The 15,638-nt window shown below is 43.2% G+C and overlaps 1 protein-coding gene across 1 annotated transcript; it reads left to right on the top strand.

Moving 5' to 3' along the window:
• Positions 1–482: 482 nt before the first annotated feature.
• Positions 483–12,706, top strand: glcci1a (glucocorticoid induced 1a; the record flags this gene model as incomplete). Its single annotated transcript, XM_074614284.1, has 8 exons — positions 483–594; positions 3,477–3,628; positions 4,596–4,688; positions 8,653–8,790; positions 9,436–9,588; positions 9,735–9,945; positions 10,402–10,522; positions 10,600–12,706. Coding segments are annotated over 8 exons (1,287 nt in total), but the record flags the coding sequence as incomplete, so codon positions are not given.
• Between the last annotated feature and the right edge of the window lie 2,932 nt (positions 12,707–15,638).

Here is a 15,638-nt window from a genome sequence, read left to right on the forward strand (position 1 = left end):
CCAGCCTCTTTCTGCACCACCAGCACCTCTTCCTGCAGCAGCACCACCACCATCACCAGCCTCTTCCTGCACCCCCACCAACACCACCAGCCTCTTCCTGCACCACCACCATCTGCACCACCAGCACCACCACCACCAACACCACCACCAGCCTCTTCCTGCACCACCACCATCTGCACCACCACCAACACCATCACCAGCCTCTTCCTACACCACCACCATCACCATCACCACCACCAGCCTCTTCCTGCACCACCACCATCTGCACCACCAGCACCACCACCACCAACACCACCACCAGCCTCTTCCTGCACCATCACCACCACAACCATCACCACCGCGGTCCGGTTGCAGCAGCCTATCCTTGCCACGGTTGCGTACCAGCTTTAAGGGTGGAGATCCTCAGCACCGCCCGCTCCGCTTCCTGCTCCTCCTCAGCAGCCTGGATCATCACCGGACCTTCGACGTCCCTCTAACCCGGGAGGAGGAAGCGTCTCTGCGGATCTGACGGCAGGCTGGTGCCCAGACAGAGGCTCTCTCCACCGGACAGCAGCAGCTCAGCAGACCGCTCTCCCTACACATCGGTTCCTAAAGGTAATCTCCCTTTAAAGTCAAACTATCATCGTTCAGATAGCTCCGTGCTAATTTAACCGTCACGCCAAACTAGCTGAAAAAAATCCCACAATTTAAGGTTTCGGCCATTAATAAACACGATACGTGCATTTAAAAATGACAACCACGAATATTTCAGAACAAATACACACTAGTCTTATATTCGGCGTGTATATATCTCACTATCCAGCATTACATTTAAATACAATCTCAACTTTAACTTATCGTCCCCGCTATTCGCCATCGGGCGCCACGTTTTGTTTTGGTGACGGACGCTAGTGTAAATAACAGGCGAAGCAGCTACAAAATATCACATTTTAAATCAAAAGAGCGCATTTTTGTAAATTAAATGCACGCCGAATTGTAAAGCTGGTTGTCATTATTCAGATAAAGGCTGTGGCATGTTTTTTAAGCTTATATAACTTACCCAATAAGCCAGACCACCTTAAAATGTCACATTTTCCTAAGCAATTCAATTTAATGTAGCGAGTCGTTTTCTCTGTCGCTGTGGGCTTTAACTCTGGAGGGCGAGATGTTTGGCTAATTGGCGAGCTTTCTAATTGGGTCATAAGACATTAGAGGTCAGATAATGATGCTATAAACATCCAGAAGGTTACATAATAATACATACGCAACACATCATCTCCACAGCAGCTCCCTATCAATGTCTATCATGATGCTATTTATAGCAACAGCACAGCTTTACTGTATTATTCCATTGTGTTGTGTTTATAGTGAATAAGTGAATGTAGTTGTGATCACATTACTCTTCTCTATGATGAGGTAAATGTGTCAGGAGATGGATGCCTGAGTGGTGATGATGCAGCTACTCTGTCCAACAGAAACACATCTATTATATACAGATATATACAACCAGAATCATCTGTTAACACTGAAAGCTTCTTATTATTATTAATGCATTTTGCATTTTGGGTTGTTTCCCATCATTGAGTCAGAATATGTCGTCAGCTGGTAGCTCTGTGGCAACATTGGGGCCTAGCAGACATAAACAGAGCCCTCTGGGCAAGCAGGCCAGCCTCTGCAACTACATGCATCCATAGAAAAATACTGTTTCAACAAACATGAACAAATGTATGTCTGCAAAGACGTTGTTCTTGCAAAATATATTTATCTGTGGGGATTTTTTTTTTTTTGCAACACATAATAATAATAATAATAATAATAATAATAATAATAATAATTTAATTTGTAGAGCACTTTTCAAGCACAAACTGCTTTCCAAGGAAATTCACATCATGAACAACAAAATACACTGAAACATAAATACATGCATCCATATACAAAATACTGTTTGGCATAAACATGAACAAATATATGTCTGCAAAGAGATTGTTCTTGCAAAGTGCATTTATCTGTGGTGATTTTTTTTTTTTTTTTTTTTTTTTGCAACATATAGCATGTCATCCCTGTAGATTTTTAAAAAATGGAAATGTTTTTTTGTTTACATTGTCATTTTTATTTATCATTGTTGTAGGTCTATGGTACGACAGAATGACGGAGTATTAGGGCCACATTGAGGGGAAAAAAATAAATCTGAGATTTAGACAATAAAGTCATAATATTATAAAGTAGTAATTTTATGACTTTATTCTCGTAATATTACGACTTTTTTTCTGGTAAAGTTATGACTTTATTCTTGTAATATTACGACTTTATTCTTGTAATATTACGACTTTATTATCATAAAGTTATGACTTTATTCTTGTAATATTACGACTTTATTGTGTAAATCTCAGATGTTTTTTCTCACTGCATTAGACTTATATACTATATACTTAGACTATAAACTGTGTTACCTTCATCACAATAATCACATGTTTTGCGGCTCCAGACAGATTGTTGTTTTGTTTGTTTTTGCCTAAGATGGCTCTTTTGATAGTAAAGGTTGCTGACCCCTGTATCAGACAGATAGATGAGCTAACGTTACTTCTTCATTAGGGGTTGTAAAGATGAACTGATAGTCTTAGATACGGCTACGTCGATACAAAACTATGAATTTGACTCGCCTGTCATAAACTGTTACAGTCAGAGAAAGCTCCACTTAAGCCGCTTTTTACGTGTCCTATGTGTGTAAGACATGAATGTGGAAAGAGAGAGAGTGAGGTGTCTGTGTGTAACGTTATGAGAGGATTCTTCTCAGAACAAGACAACGTGGCGATTATATACCAGCTTGTTTCAGAGGACGATGCCGTCTGTGACTCATTTATTTTGATGGAAGGATTTGGCAGTTGTTGGAACATAATGAATATGTGTATTTATTTATAACTCACTTCACATTCAAACACAAACGACAAATTTACGTAGTCTTAATTAGATAGCTAGCTATAGCTGGTCAAATCTGCTAGCGACTGTTATAATTTCAGATGACAAAATTGCAGATTAAAATAAGAAGAATTTAGGATCCATTGTTTGAAAAATTACTAGAAGCATGAAAACATGTGAAGTGCAACTAAACATTTTTATTGGTTTCACCGGTGCGCCTGACATTTTGTGTGTGTGTGTGTGTGTGTGTGTGTGTGTGTGTGTGTGTGTGTGTGTGAGACACCACGCCCTGTACTCCTCGAGCGACATCGCAACCTTAAATCATACTAGTAATGCACAATCAAGAGAACTATTGATTGTTTTTTTCACAACTATTAGTTCGTCAAGAAAAATGCCTGTTCCACCTGTCCCTACATGGCCCTGAACGGCCCGGCCCAGACCCGACGTCAGCGGCGGGCCAAAAGAAGCAAAGGGCCGCGTAAGGCTGCAGATTTAGGTGTTAATCTGTCACTACTAGTGTCCCTGTTACACATCGAGCTAACTGTTGCTCTTTCTCTTTCTTGTCTTTTTTCTCTGTGCAGTTGAAAGGACAAAATCCCTGCAGGCGCGGAGCTCAGGGGCCATTTGGCGGACTTCCTCTCTGTGCACTATTACTGGTTCCTACCTCACTGGGCAGTGGCCTCGTGACCCCTATGTGCACTACCCGTCTTGTATAAAAGATAAATCCACACAGGTAAGCATAACCCCCAACTCACCTTTTCCCTACATGTGCTGTATCCTATCCCCTACAGAGATGAAGTCATGTGGTGACGGAGAAAAGAGAAGGCAGATGTGTATTTATTTATTACAGTTCAGATTTGGGCATTTGATGCAGTACGTGACCTGTTATTGTAGGATTATACTAGTGCAGGCTTTTCCGTGCCAATATACGGCTAAGCCCAGAGGTCAGCAACCTGCGTCTCTTCAGCTCCTCTCCAGAGGCTCCTTGTGGATTTATAAAAATGGAAATGAATAACTGTTTTTTGTTTACATTTTCATTTTTATTGATCATTGTTGTAGGTCTATGGTACGACGGTACGACGGAGGATTAGGGCCACATTGAGGAAAAAAAATAAATCTGAGATTTAGAGAATAAAGTCATAATGTTATAAAGTAGTAATTTTACGTGTTATTTTCTTTTTTTCTTGTAAAGATATGACTCTATTCTCACAATATTACAACTTTTATTCTCATAATATTCTGACTTTGTGTAAATCTCAGATGTGTTTTCCCTCAATGTGGCCCTAATACTCCGTAGTACATTGTCTCTTTGGCCCTCACTGCATTAGACGTATATACTATATACTTAGACTATAAACTGTGTTACCTTCATCACAATGATCACATGTTTTGCGGCTCCAGACAGATTTTTTTTTTCTTTGCCTAAAATGTCTCTTGATAGTAAAGGTTGCTGACCCCTGGCTTAGGCACAACGATTCTGATTTTCTCTCTTTCTAAGAACTATTATTGACAGAAATAACCCAAGGTTTAATAATATAATCTCTTTTGGACTTTAGTGAGTGCAGTGTAGTCATAAGTTATAACAAATGGTAATCAATGTGAATCATCCTTCAGGACTCAGTGAGAACATTGTTTAAGGAGCTCAGATCCAGGTACAGTATGCTAATAATAGTAATGTGTTGCTCTAATGTTCCTTTCAGACTCCTGGATGTTGGAGTGAGGAAACGAGAGAGAAGAGGAGCACCCACCAGCGCTCTGCGTCCTGGCCAGCGGCGACCAGCTCAAAGAGGCATGTCACTAACATGAATACAGATACACACACTTAATGCACACGGCTGTACGTCACAAGTATTACTTTATTTTAAAGGGGACCGCCACCAAGTTTTAAACATCAAACTGTGTTTCCAGGTGTTGGGAGGAGTATCACTGCGTATGTGAATAAAGTGGCCTTTTGTGTCTCCAGAGGGAGCTGTGTGAAGTCTGATAAATGTCCAAGACCAGTCAGTGTTGAGACAGCATCAGGTTGGACTGAAGTAGGGGTGGGCGGTATACCGGTTTCATCACCGTCATGGATTTTTAAATGTAATGTAATTCCCAGTTTGGCTGTGGTGAAAAAGAGGGGAAAAACTGCTGTATTATTGGCATTTTCTTCAGGCTGTATAATCTCCTGTGTGACATCACATGTTTGGTATATGTGTCTTTATGGTGCTGATGGTTTTACAGCAGCGACAGACAGCCTCCATCGGCTCCACCCGGCAGGGAGGAAGCAGATAATGCTATCTCACTCTTAAACTACCCACTTCCCCTCTTTGCAATGGCCATAACCTGCTGCAATTTATGGTCAGTTCAAGTCCCAGCCGGCTCCTCTCTCCGCCTCCTGCAGCAAAGGGAACAATAAGAGCCGACCAGATGACAGCTCAGCCCTCACTAACGTGTGCACCGCCACGTTACTGAGTTACTGAGTTACAGCGCTTCAGAGGAGCGGCGCTGACAGATTCCACAGATGTCAGTAGACAAACTCCAAGGAGGGAGAGAAGAGGTTTACAGACCAGAACAGTGCAGCTGCTTTAAAGAACTACAGAAATATTAGCGGGGATATTAATGTGCATAATCAGTCTGAATGGCAGCGTGTTGTAGTTGGTGTGTCTTTTTTTAGTCAAAGCAAACCTTGTCTTAGCTCAGGGGTCAGCAACCTTTACTATCACAAAACATCTGTCTGGAGCCGCAAAACATGTGATCATTGTGATGAAGGTAACACAGTTTATAGTCTAAGTATATAGTATATCAGTCTAATGCAGTGAGGGCCAAAGAGACAATGTACTACGGAGTATTAGGGCCACATTGAGGGAGAAAACATCTGAGATTTACACAATAAAGTCAGAATATTTCGAGAATAAAGTCATAACTTTAAGAGAAAAAAAGTGGTAAAAAGCCCAGTGTGCTCTGATTGGCTTGCGAGAAAAATGTGATGTACCTTTGCAAAGGTAGTTCTCAAGCTGTGGATGTATAAAGAGAACAGGATACAGCGTTGGAGGCGGGGCCCCGTTCATTCTTATGAGATTTGCTCAGTGGCGCATGAAGCCAAATAGTACCCGGATCTTCCGGCAATCTTCCGCATCCATTGAGCCCATAGAGCGCCGTAGCGTCCGCTCGGTCACAGCCGTCACGCTGTCGCTTGCTAACTCCTCCTCCCAGCCCTCGCTCCAGCCTCGGTGTGGATCTCATTCACATGAACAGAGGAAGGGAAATAACTCTGGATTCAGCTGTTAGTGCATTTTACACATTTTAGGACCTGATGATTTAAATCAGGACTATCAGAGTGTTCATACAGACGTCTCTTTCCCAATGTAAGTCTATGGGAAAAAATCTTTTTCACGTGACGGACACAGAAGTTGTAGTACCGCCGTTTGGCCACTACGAAAATTGGCATCGACGACCGGGGCTCTTCCTAGTTGCTTGGTGCGCGGTATATTCTAATGAGCGTGCATGTGACATAGGAAGGGGAGCTACCTAGATCACATGTTTTCTGATCTAGGTAGCTCACAAAAAACTGACTGGGTTGTCTTATTTTACAGTTTGTGGGTTTTGTAGGTACTCCAGATACCCAGATGCACGTGCACTGAAAAAGTGGCTCTTTCATGATACGCCCTCTTTAAAGCACTTTCACAAAATTACTGTTTTTGGTACAGAGACAAATGCGTAGATAAGTCATCAATTCATGTTTCTTTATTCAACTATTACATTGTTGTTTTCTTTGAAGTTTCATCCTTTCTCAGTAAACCTGTTGGGATCCACATTAACGGCCTTCAGAGTCCTGATGAGAGTCAACATTTACACACCGTCTGTATCGAGGACAACACTTTGGCAGCCACTACAAACGTGGGCTGTTGTAGTTCTCGCATTTAGTAACGGCATACATACTGATGTGTCATTGAACTGCCAAAGTATCCATCCTGAAATGATTTGTGTGTTCATACTGTAGTATGATCGATCTGAGAGTGAACCCGCTGTCAACTCGCTGCTGCTTAATGTCAGATCTCCAACAGTGTGTTATACAGACTCACTCCACTGTCTGTTGCAGAAAACCTGAGAAGTGCATGACCTGAGTGAAGGCTGAGAAGGAAACAAAAACGTGTAGAACTGCACGGTGTAACTGGTTTGGTGGCTCAAATATAGGGATCACATAACGGCCGTTTCAGACAGAGCCTGCATTGATTGAAGCGCTGCATGTGTTGTGTTTCTACAGCAGAGAAGTCCAGTGTCAGAACTGTGTGAGGGAACGTGTGGACATGTCCTGGTGTACAGGGGAGGATTCCTTCATCTCTCTGCCAGACACACACACACACACACACACACACACAAGGCTAATACAGATATACAGTGTAACCAGGTTCAGCAAAGGTTAACTACAAATCTTACAACACTTACACTCACCTCCCTCCCTCTATCCTCCTCCTCCCACTATCTGTACATTTCTATAACCGTGAAAGTTTAAGTCAATCCCATTTTTATCCAGTTTTAGGCCGTAGCTTTATGTTACGCTTTTAGATAAGACAAGATAAGATCAGATATTCCTTTATTAGTCCCACAGTGGGGACATTTGCAGTGTACAGCAGCAAAGGGGGATAGTGCAAAAAACATTGGAATGAAATTGCACCTTAAAGCGACTGTTTGTAACTTCTTACACGTATAAATCATTGCGGGTCGGTGTCCCATGCGTGCTCGCGTGTGTCTACGCTGTTCAGACTCAGACTCCAACACAAACTACACGGAAGCACCAAAACCTCTTGGTTGTATCTAGTGAAGCTGTTAAACAGTGTTGGCCGCGGTCGGAGGACGCGGGGGAGACCGTAGCTTTGGTCCAGGACCAGAGTCTCTGCTCCTCTGCTCCTCTGCTCCTCTGCCTGCCTTCACTCACACACCGCGCTCCTTCTCTCTCTCTCTCTCTCCACCTCTCACGTGCATGCTGCTCACTCCACACTGCAGAAGAGTTAGTTTAGCTCTGAGAATATCTAGTGAATGTTCAGTGGACGTTTGTGCAGAAATAACTGCTGCAGCTCCTCCAGACCAACAGAGGTTTCCCGTGTCTTGTGAAGTGACGGGGCTCCGCAGAGAGAAACGTTATCGTCTCCCACCAAAACTCCGGTGTCTCCCCCGTTCCCTCCGGCCGCGGTCGGGAGGCTGAGGCGGGAAAAGCCAACACTAGGATCAGCATTGATTCATGGAGAGACCTTCGTCTGGTCAGCTAACATTACTGCCAAGCAGCTGAAATATAGAGTGATATTGTGCTTTTAGCTGACGTGTGTCTCCTCACTGTGTTGAGCGATGCTCATTCATGTCTATGTAGAGCGAGCACAAGCGCGAACCCGACGCTGACTTTAGTTGACTTAATGGCCACAGGTGAAGCTGTTAACAAGACATTTCTGATTCTTACAAACCCCTTTAAAGTATTGCACAGTATGAATTGAAGTTGCACCTGAGTAGTATTGATAGACAGTCAGTAAACAGTATAGTGAAGTGGGTATGGTGTGTATGTGGTCTTCTGGGAGGAGCAGTGCTGGTTGTGGAGTCTGACAGCTGCAGGAAGGAAGGACCTGCGATAGCGCTCCTTCACACACTTCGGGTGGAGCAGCCTGTCGCTGAAGGAGCTCTCCAGTGCTGTGATGGTGTCCTGCATGGGGTGGGAGTCGTATGGTCCACCTACCTGCTAAATGTTTATGTCTCCTTTGTCTTCTCCTGTTTGATTCCAGCAGATAGCGAAGCTCCGGTAGCAGCTCCAGCGCAGTAAACAAGGAGGACGCCTCAGTAAAGACAAGGACCGACCTGCAGAGCGACAACATCACCTACACCGCCCTCACCAGCACCAACCACACCTCCACAGCCAGACACATTCAGGTAGTCTTATTCAAATACACCCATGTGAGTAGGAGAGTTTGGTCTGTCTAGAAAGTAGCACAACTGTTGGGGGTGGTGGTTTGTGGGTAGTCTTCTTAAAATCCACTTGAAGCGTGTGCAGGTGCCGGGCGGGTGTGGGGATACTCACGAGCCCCCTGCTGAGCACCGCTGTGTTGGAGTTCTCCCACTAGAACGAGAGGGTCGCCTCTATGTGACTGCGCGTCACTGAGAGGAAGTCTGTCTGTTGTTGACAGGTGACCGTCATATCATACGATTAGTACTGGCGATTGAACACTATGACAATAGGACAGTCAGAATAGATAGACTTTGAATGTCAACATGAGTAGTAGTTAATAGTGTGCACTTTCTACTGAATGGGTGCATCACATGGTTTTAACACAAGGTGAGAATGATGTGACATATGAAGCCATTCTTTAAATATTAGGATGTGATTCAGGTGGAGATGTTTAAATCTGTACTCATTTACTTCATCACAGTCCCTCACTCTTACACACCTACTATATACTGTTGTAAATACATCACATTATATTATCAGATTTGGAAAATGTTCATATACAAGAAGCCTTGGTCAGGTGGAAAGGAGGACAAACACCCTGTATCTGTGCGTGTGTTGTTGTTGTGCAGCAGTTTTCCATGTCGAAGTCGGCCCAGATGCCGCTGTCCAACATCACAGTGCCAAAGCCGTCCATCTCCAGGGTGCCCAGCAGCATGGAGGGCATCAACCATGAACTGGAGAAGGTCTTCATCAAAGATAATGGAGAGAAGGAGGAGCTCAAGGTGCTTCATTTCAATTCATACATAACCTCCTAGAGTATCAGCACACCTGTGTGTTCCTCTAACTCTCGTTTTGACTCACCTTGTCTAAGCTCTGATTAGTATTCTGTTCTTCTTCCCTGCGGTCCGTCTCCTGTCGGGCTCCTTAGTCCCTGGAGGTTCCTGATGGCCGGCGGGCACCTTTCCCCCCCCAGCAGCGCAGCAGCAGCACCCGCAGCATGGACACCCAGACTCCCTCCGCCCCCGGCCGGTCCAGCAGCTGCTCCAGCCTGTCGCCCTGCCCCTCGCCTGCCTGCCCACCGGGATCACACGATGGCAGTCCTTACTCCACAGAGGATCTACTGTACGACCGGGATAAAGGTAAAGAACTCCAAACTGTTGTTGAAGCATTGACATGAAGGGGCAAGTTAATGCGTCACTGTCTCCCAGTCTCGGGATGTGACGAGGACCGATACTTCGGTACCAAGTCAGTGCCAAAACTCTGGAAACGTGACTGTACTCGTTCATTTACAGCACCGCAGGTACCGTCAGGGCTTGAGACTAGCGGTGTCCTAGCGGTGTCCCATCTTCCCGGAGACCAAAGAAAATGTGTTTGGGACTCAATTCATGCGTTTGATTCCTAATTTGGAGTTATTAATTACAGATACATATTTTAATATTAATTAATGATTGATTATTAATCTGCTCCATGCAATAATGCTACCATCGTTAAGTTTTATAAGCAACATCTACTCCATGAGGCGGATCGGTGGTGAACATCAAAAAATGCTCCAGAAGTGCTTAAAAAGTGTTTCTCCTGGCTCTCTGTGTTCACAGACAGCGGGAGCAGCTCACCACTGCCCAAGTTTGCCTCCTCACCCAAACCCAACAACAGCTACATGTTCAAGCGAGAGCCGCCAGAGGGCTGCGAGAAGATTAAAGCTTTTGAGGAGATGAGGTACGGACAGTTTGATACTTGTGTTAATGCCTCGGGAACGTGTGATCCTCGCTGACACTGCATGTGTTTCTCTGCAGCTCCAGGCAGTCCGCATCGGCATCGGTCCCCCTCTTCTCCTGCCCCGACAAAAACAAGGTCAACTTCATCTCGACGGGCTCGGCGTTCTGCCCCGTCAAACTCCCCGGCTTCCTGCACCTCGCCTCGGCCTCGGAGCCCGAGGACGACGCGGACGCAGCCTCCGGCTCGGTGCCCCAGGGGGCCGCGTCGCTCTACGGAGCCCCCACTCAGGTCTCCGCGAGCACCAGCACAGACGACCCCCCGGAGGAGCTCGGTTCGCCCTCAGAGACTGCAGACCCCCAGACAGACAGCCTGGCCATCAGCTAGACCCGAGCAGAGCTGGCCTCTGACTCTGGGATCCACACTAGCGACCACCGACCATCCCCACTGACTGTCCCGCCCACCAACACCTCCCTCTGCTCTGCCAGGGGAGCCTCCGTCTCTCTGTGCTGACCCCCCTCCACCCTCCCTTCTATCTCTGCATGACGTAGCAACAATGTCCCGAATAACCACCACCGCCACCGCCAAGACTCGCCACCTTAATGTTCTGTCCTGCAAAATGTCTGAGCTGTTGTTGGCAGGGAAGGACGTGATGGTTTAAAGGTGATCTCATGTGCAGGCATCAGAGGGAAGAATAGATGGGGGGGGGGGGGCATGCATTTTAAACTGGTAGTATATTTCTGATTAAATTATGTGTTGTGTTCTGTTTCAACATTCACAGTATGAATAAGCTCTCTAAACATTTACTATATACACATACATATATCTCTATGAAAAGAAAGAAAAATGCTTGTTTAAAAAAAAAAAAAATCCCAAACTGTGTATTGCTGTGTTATGTACCTAACAGCTGTACTATTCAGGATTATGTTTACACTAACCAGGTCACATTGTTAAACCCTGTCTAAAAATGCAATGAGAAAATAATTCGGGCAAAGAGAGAAAAAAAAAGGCCTCAAATGGGATGCACGGTGTCTCACGTGCATCACGGTGTCTCACGTGCATCACGGCCTCGCTTCAGGTATTTCACAATCAGAGTCGATACTCAGGTAATTTGGAATGTATGTCCATACAAATATCTGCAATTTGACAAAAGCAGAATGGATTCACTGTCACATTTATTAATGTTTATTCTCATTCCTTTCTGCTCCAGAGTCCGGTCTGAGACTAGACTCGTGATAACTAACTGCAGAGGGTCAAAGAAGGGTTGAAGTAGTGGGCATCCCCTCATGGTCGCCTTCTCTGACTGCTGGTGGGATACTGTGAGGACCACATACACACTGTGACGGATGGCATTAATCACATGTCTGTGTGTGTGTGGGGAGGTAGAAAGGGACATGCAGGACACAATGTGCATGTGATTATTTACTTAGAGTCCCACGTGTGTTTGTTTGTGCGTCTGCGTGTGTACGTACGTCTTGCTTGGGCATCCTGCGACTCCACGTGTGACACTAACCCTAAATCTAAACCCTCTAACAACGGATCTAGGGATGCACCAATACCACTTTTTTTTCAGACCGAGTACAGGTACATACATTCGGGTACTTGCCGGTACCAATTAATAAAGAGCTTAAGAGAAAATATAATTTTAAGTGGGAATGCAGTAAATTAAAATATCTAGGGATAATAATTCCCCAAAAATGTGGAGGACCTGATCTCAATAAACTCAAGATTAATAGATCAACTTAGAGAAGAGCTGAATAGATGAAAAATATTAAAAACGAGTGAAATTGAGAAAGGAGATTTGTACTTCAGCAGTTCAGGTCAAGACATTATCATCGTTAAGTTAACGTCCGTAACGTTGCCTCGCAATGGGAATGAAAGACGATGGAGACGAGTCCATCAGGAGTTCTGCTGAAGGCGTTAACCTTTCCAAACAAAACTTCCTTTATCAACTAAAACAACTCCTAATTTACCGTTAGCAACGTTCTTCAACCTCTCAGCATCAAAACAAACCCCCCAAAACAGGAAGTGACTGATTGCCTTCAGGCCACAATACTGAATCTGTTCAGGATTTCTACATAAAAGATATTGCTTAATGTAATATATTAACCATTCAAGATACCAAAGACAGTTCTTCCATATTAAGTTCAGGCAAAATTGGAAAAAATTAAATTATGAGATTATCGTTATGATTGAAAGCGTGATTTGTTCTCTTGGAGCTATAATAATTAAAATACTACCAAAACTTGTTTTTTTTTAGGTCCATTTCAAACAGACACAGTTGTCTTACACTCATTACTTTGAATAAAAAAACAGTATTGGTGTATTAGTAGAAAAATATAGGATTATAAGAGCAGATTTCCAGAATAAAGTCATAATTTACGAGATTAAAGTCATTACTTTACAGGAAAAAAAGTTGTAACTTTACAGGAAAAAAAGAAAATAACATGTTAAATTACTACTTTATAATATTTTGACTTTATTCTTGAAATCTCAGATTTATTTTTCCTCAATGTGGCCCTAATACTCCGTCGTACCATAGACCTACAACAATGATAGATAAAAATGTAAACAAAAATCTGTTATTTATTTCCATTTTTAAAACTCCACAGGGAGCCTCTGGAGAGGAGCTGAAGAGACGCAGGTTGCTGACCGCTGCATTAGAACTTGTCACATCTATATCTTATATCTACGGTTGGAGTTACTCGTGCGTTGTACTGGCTGAGTTGTACTAATCACATACAGACACACATACACGTGTCCTCCGTGTCCCTTTCCACCCCCATAGTGTGTGTGTGTGTGTGTGTGTGTGTGTGTGTGTTATGCTGGACAGAGACTTGAAAGACGTACAGCGGTTGTCTGATATTGAAGCCTGCCGACAGCGTGTGATTGGCTCTCCTGAGCCTGTTGACAGTGGACCAGAAGTGGACATGTCCGTAGTGTACCATTACATGAGGATACAATCAAACTGAAGCATTTGGTTGGTTAAAGTTGCACATTGGAGGTATAGTTGTATACAAAAAAATTTTTCTAAGATATAAGAAGTTATCTTATTTGATGAATCTTGTGCAACTGGCCTGACTTAATCAAGACTAGAACCAGAGCGAAACTGGATTTCTGAGGCGATACGTGTGTGAGTTTAAAAAGCAGCAACAATATATTGGCCGAATATTTGTTTTTAAGCACCAGATCTGTTGATGAGAATCCCTTGAAGTTGGATTATAAGACCAAATATCTCTGTAGTGGTCTATCAACCAACAATCCTTCCAATGCAATATATTATCAGACGATAAAATTGGACAGCAGATGTATTTGTGCTGTAGATGTATTCGAATGAATGAGATCTAACAAGTACTTGATTGGAAAGCAGCCGCGGTTATTGAGGCCTAAAAACATCAGACTTAATACGATTTTCCAGCCTCTGTGAGCGGATGTACCTTTTGCTAAACCTTTTGCTAAAGTAACAGTAAATGGGTAAATGTAAAGTAACGGTAGCACAGCGATATCAATCTAAAGTTTGTTAACATTCGTTAACGTTTGGCCACCATAAACTACCGGTCATACCAGATGAAATACGCCTGTAGCAGTGAAATCTCTTAAGTGTACTGAATTGGCCAAGAGTTTGTATTAATGCTCATGAATTCAAATTTACAATTGCAAGGAAGAAAATGTGTTCTTTCCTTGTTTAAAGGTGACATGGTACATAAAAAACAGCAGTATACACGCTTAGCATTAGCCACAATAAGCTACTAGTCAGTCTAGTTTGAATGGATGAGAACTAACGCACAATTCTTGGCGATGAATTCAACCGCAGCCCATTTAGCATAATCTCAAAAACATGTTGTGCAGTGCCTCCACTGTCACACTTGAGTTATAAGCTAATGGTGTCATTGTTGTCATGGTAACGCTAACTGGGCATCCCCATTGGAAGCGAGACGGAAGTAAGACGTGAGCAGCGCGGGAACGTTCTTTCCTCGAGCGCTATAGTTTGAATTTTGAATAAAAGCTGTGATGGTGTATTGGATTCGGGTCGGTTTCAAATGAAGACAGGATTCTGGTAAAAAATCCCAACAAAATTGGACTAGGTTTGAATTTTTAAGGTATCTAAGTTTGATTACCAGTAACAATACAATGATTTATTCAACACCTTACTTTGAATATAAACCTTTTTTTTAAAAAAAATGTTTTAATTAGTTTGCAAAACCTTTTTTTTTTCATTTGACAAAGTTCTGAAGTTCTCCGATGTTTAAAGTCGCTTGCATAATAATTTTGTCTAAATAAAATACAGCCTAACCCTAACCTTAATCGGCAAAATAATGATTTAAAGCTGCACTAATCAATATTTTTACATCCAAAATAGATATGCAATGTGAAAAGAGTCACTTGTCGGGATGAACTCTGCAGTTCTCTTCAGTTCTATGGAGCTTTTTTTAGCCTTTTTCTTTAGCTCATTGTTTTGGTTTTATGGCCCACAAACTCCCCCCAGTACACGACCCTCCCACCACCGAATGGTATACAGACAAAGTTGGTGTCTAACTGGCAAAGAAAGTGGATCATTTCGCAGCTAAAAAGTCAGCTATTTTTCTCAGGAGTTGGTAGAGACCAAACCGGAGCTAAAAGGGAGTGTGAATTGTCAGAAAATTGACACAAACACGACTCCAGATGAGTGCTAATGTTGCTCTGTGTCTGCTGTGTGTGTGAATAAGTCTTCTTTTGCGAACAACTTTATAAGGTAAATAATATGTTGATGTTTGTGTTTCCAGCTTCTTCTGCTGCCCGATAACAGAATTAGAAAAGAACATAACATAACAGGACAGTATTAAGGTTGGATACCCGGTCCTATAGGCAACGGTAGACCTAACCACACGGTTTGCACAAGCTAAAAATGAACTATAGCCATACAAGATGAATGTCTTCACAACTTTTAACTCCAATCTGCACATCCAAACTTCTATTCCATTAAATGCATTCCATTAGAGTTTAGCATTCGAGACATAAATAGCCTCATGACGATCCATTCCTAAAATATCTCGCTGTCAGAGACAAGCTACTGAACTAAGAGATGTTTGGTTGCAGCTACAGTCGCACCTTCATGTGTTTGATGCACAGATAAAAGGCT

This window comes from Sebastes fasciatus, chromosome 17 (assembly GCF_043250625.1).
Source record: "Sebastes fasciatus isolate fSebFas1 chromosome 17, fSebFas1.pri, whole genome shotgun sequence".
NCBI classification, from domain to species: domain Eukaryota; kingdom Metazoa; phylum Chordata; class Actinopteri; order Perciformes; family Sebastidae; genus Sebastes; species Sebastes fasciatus.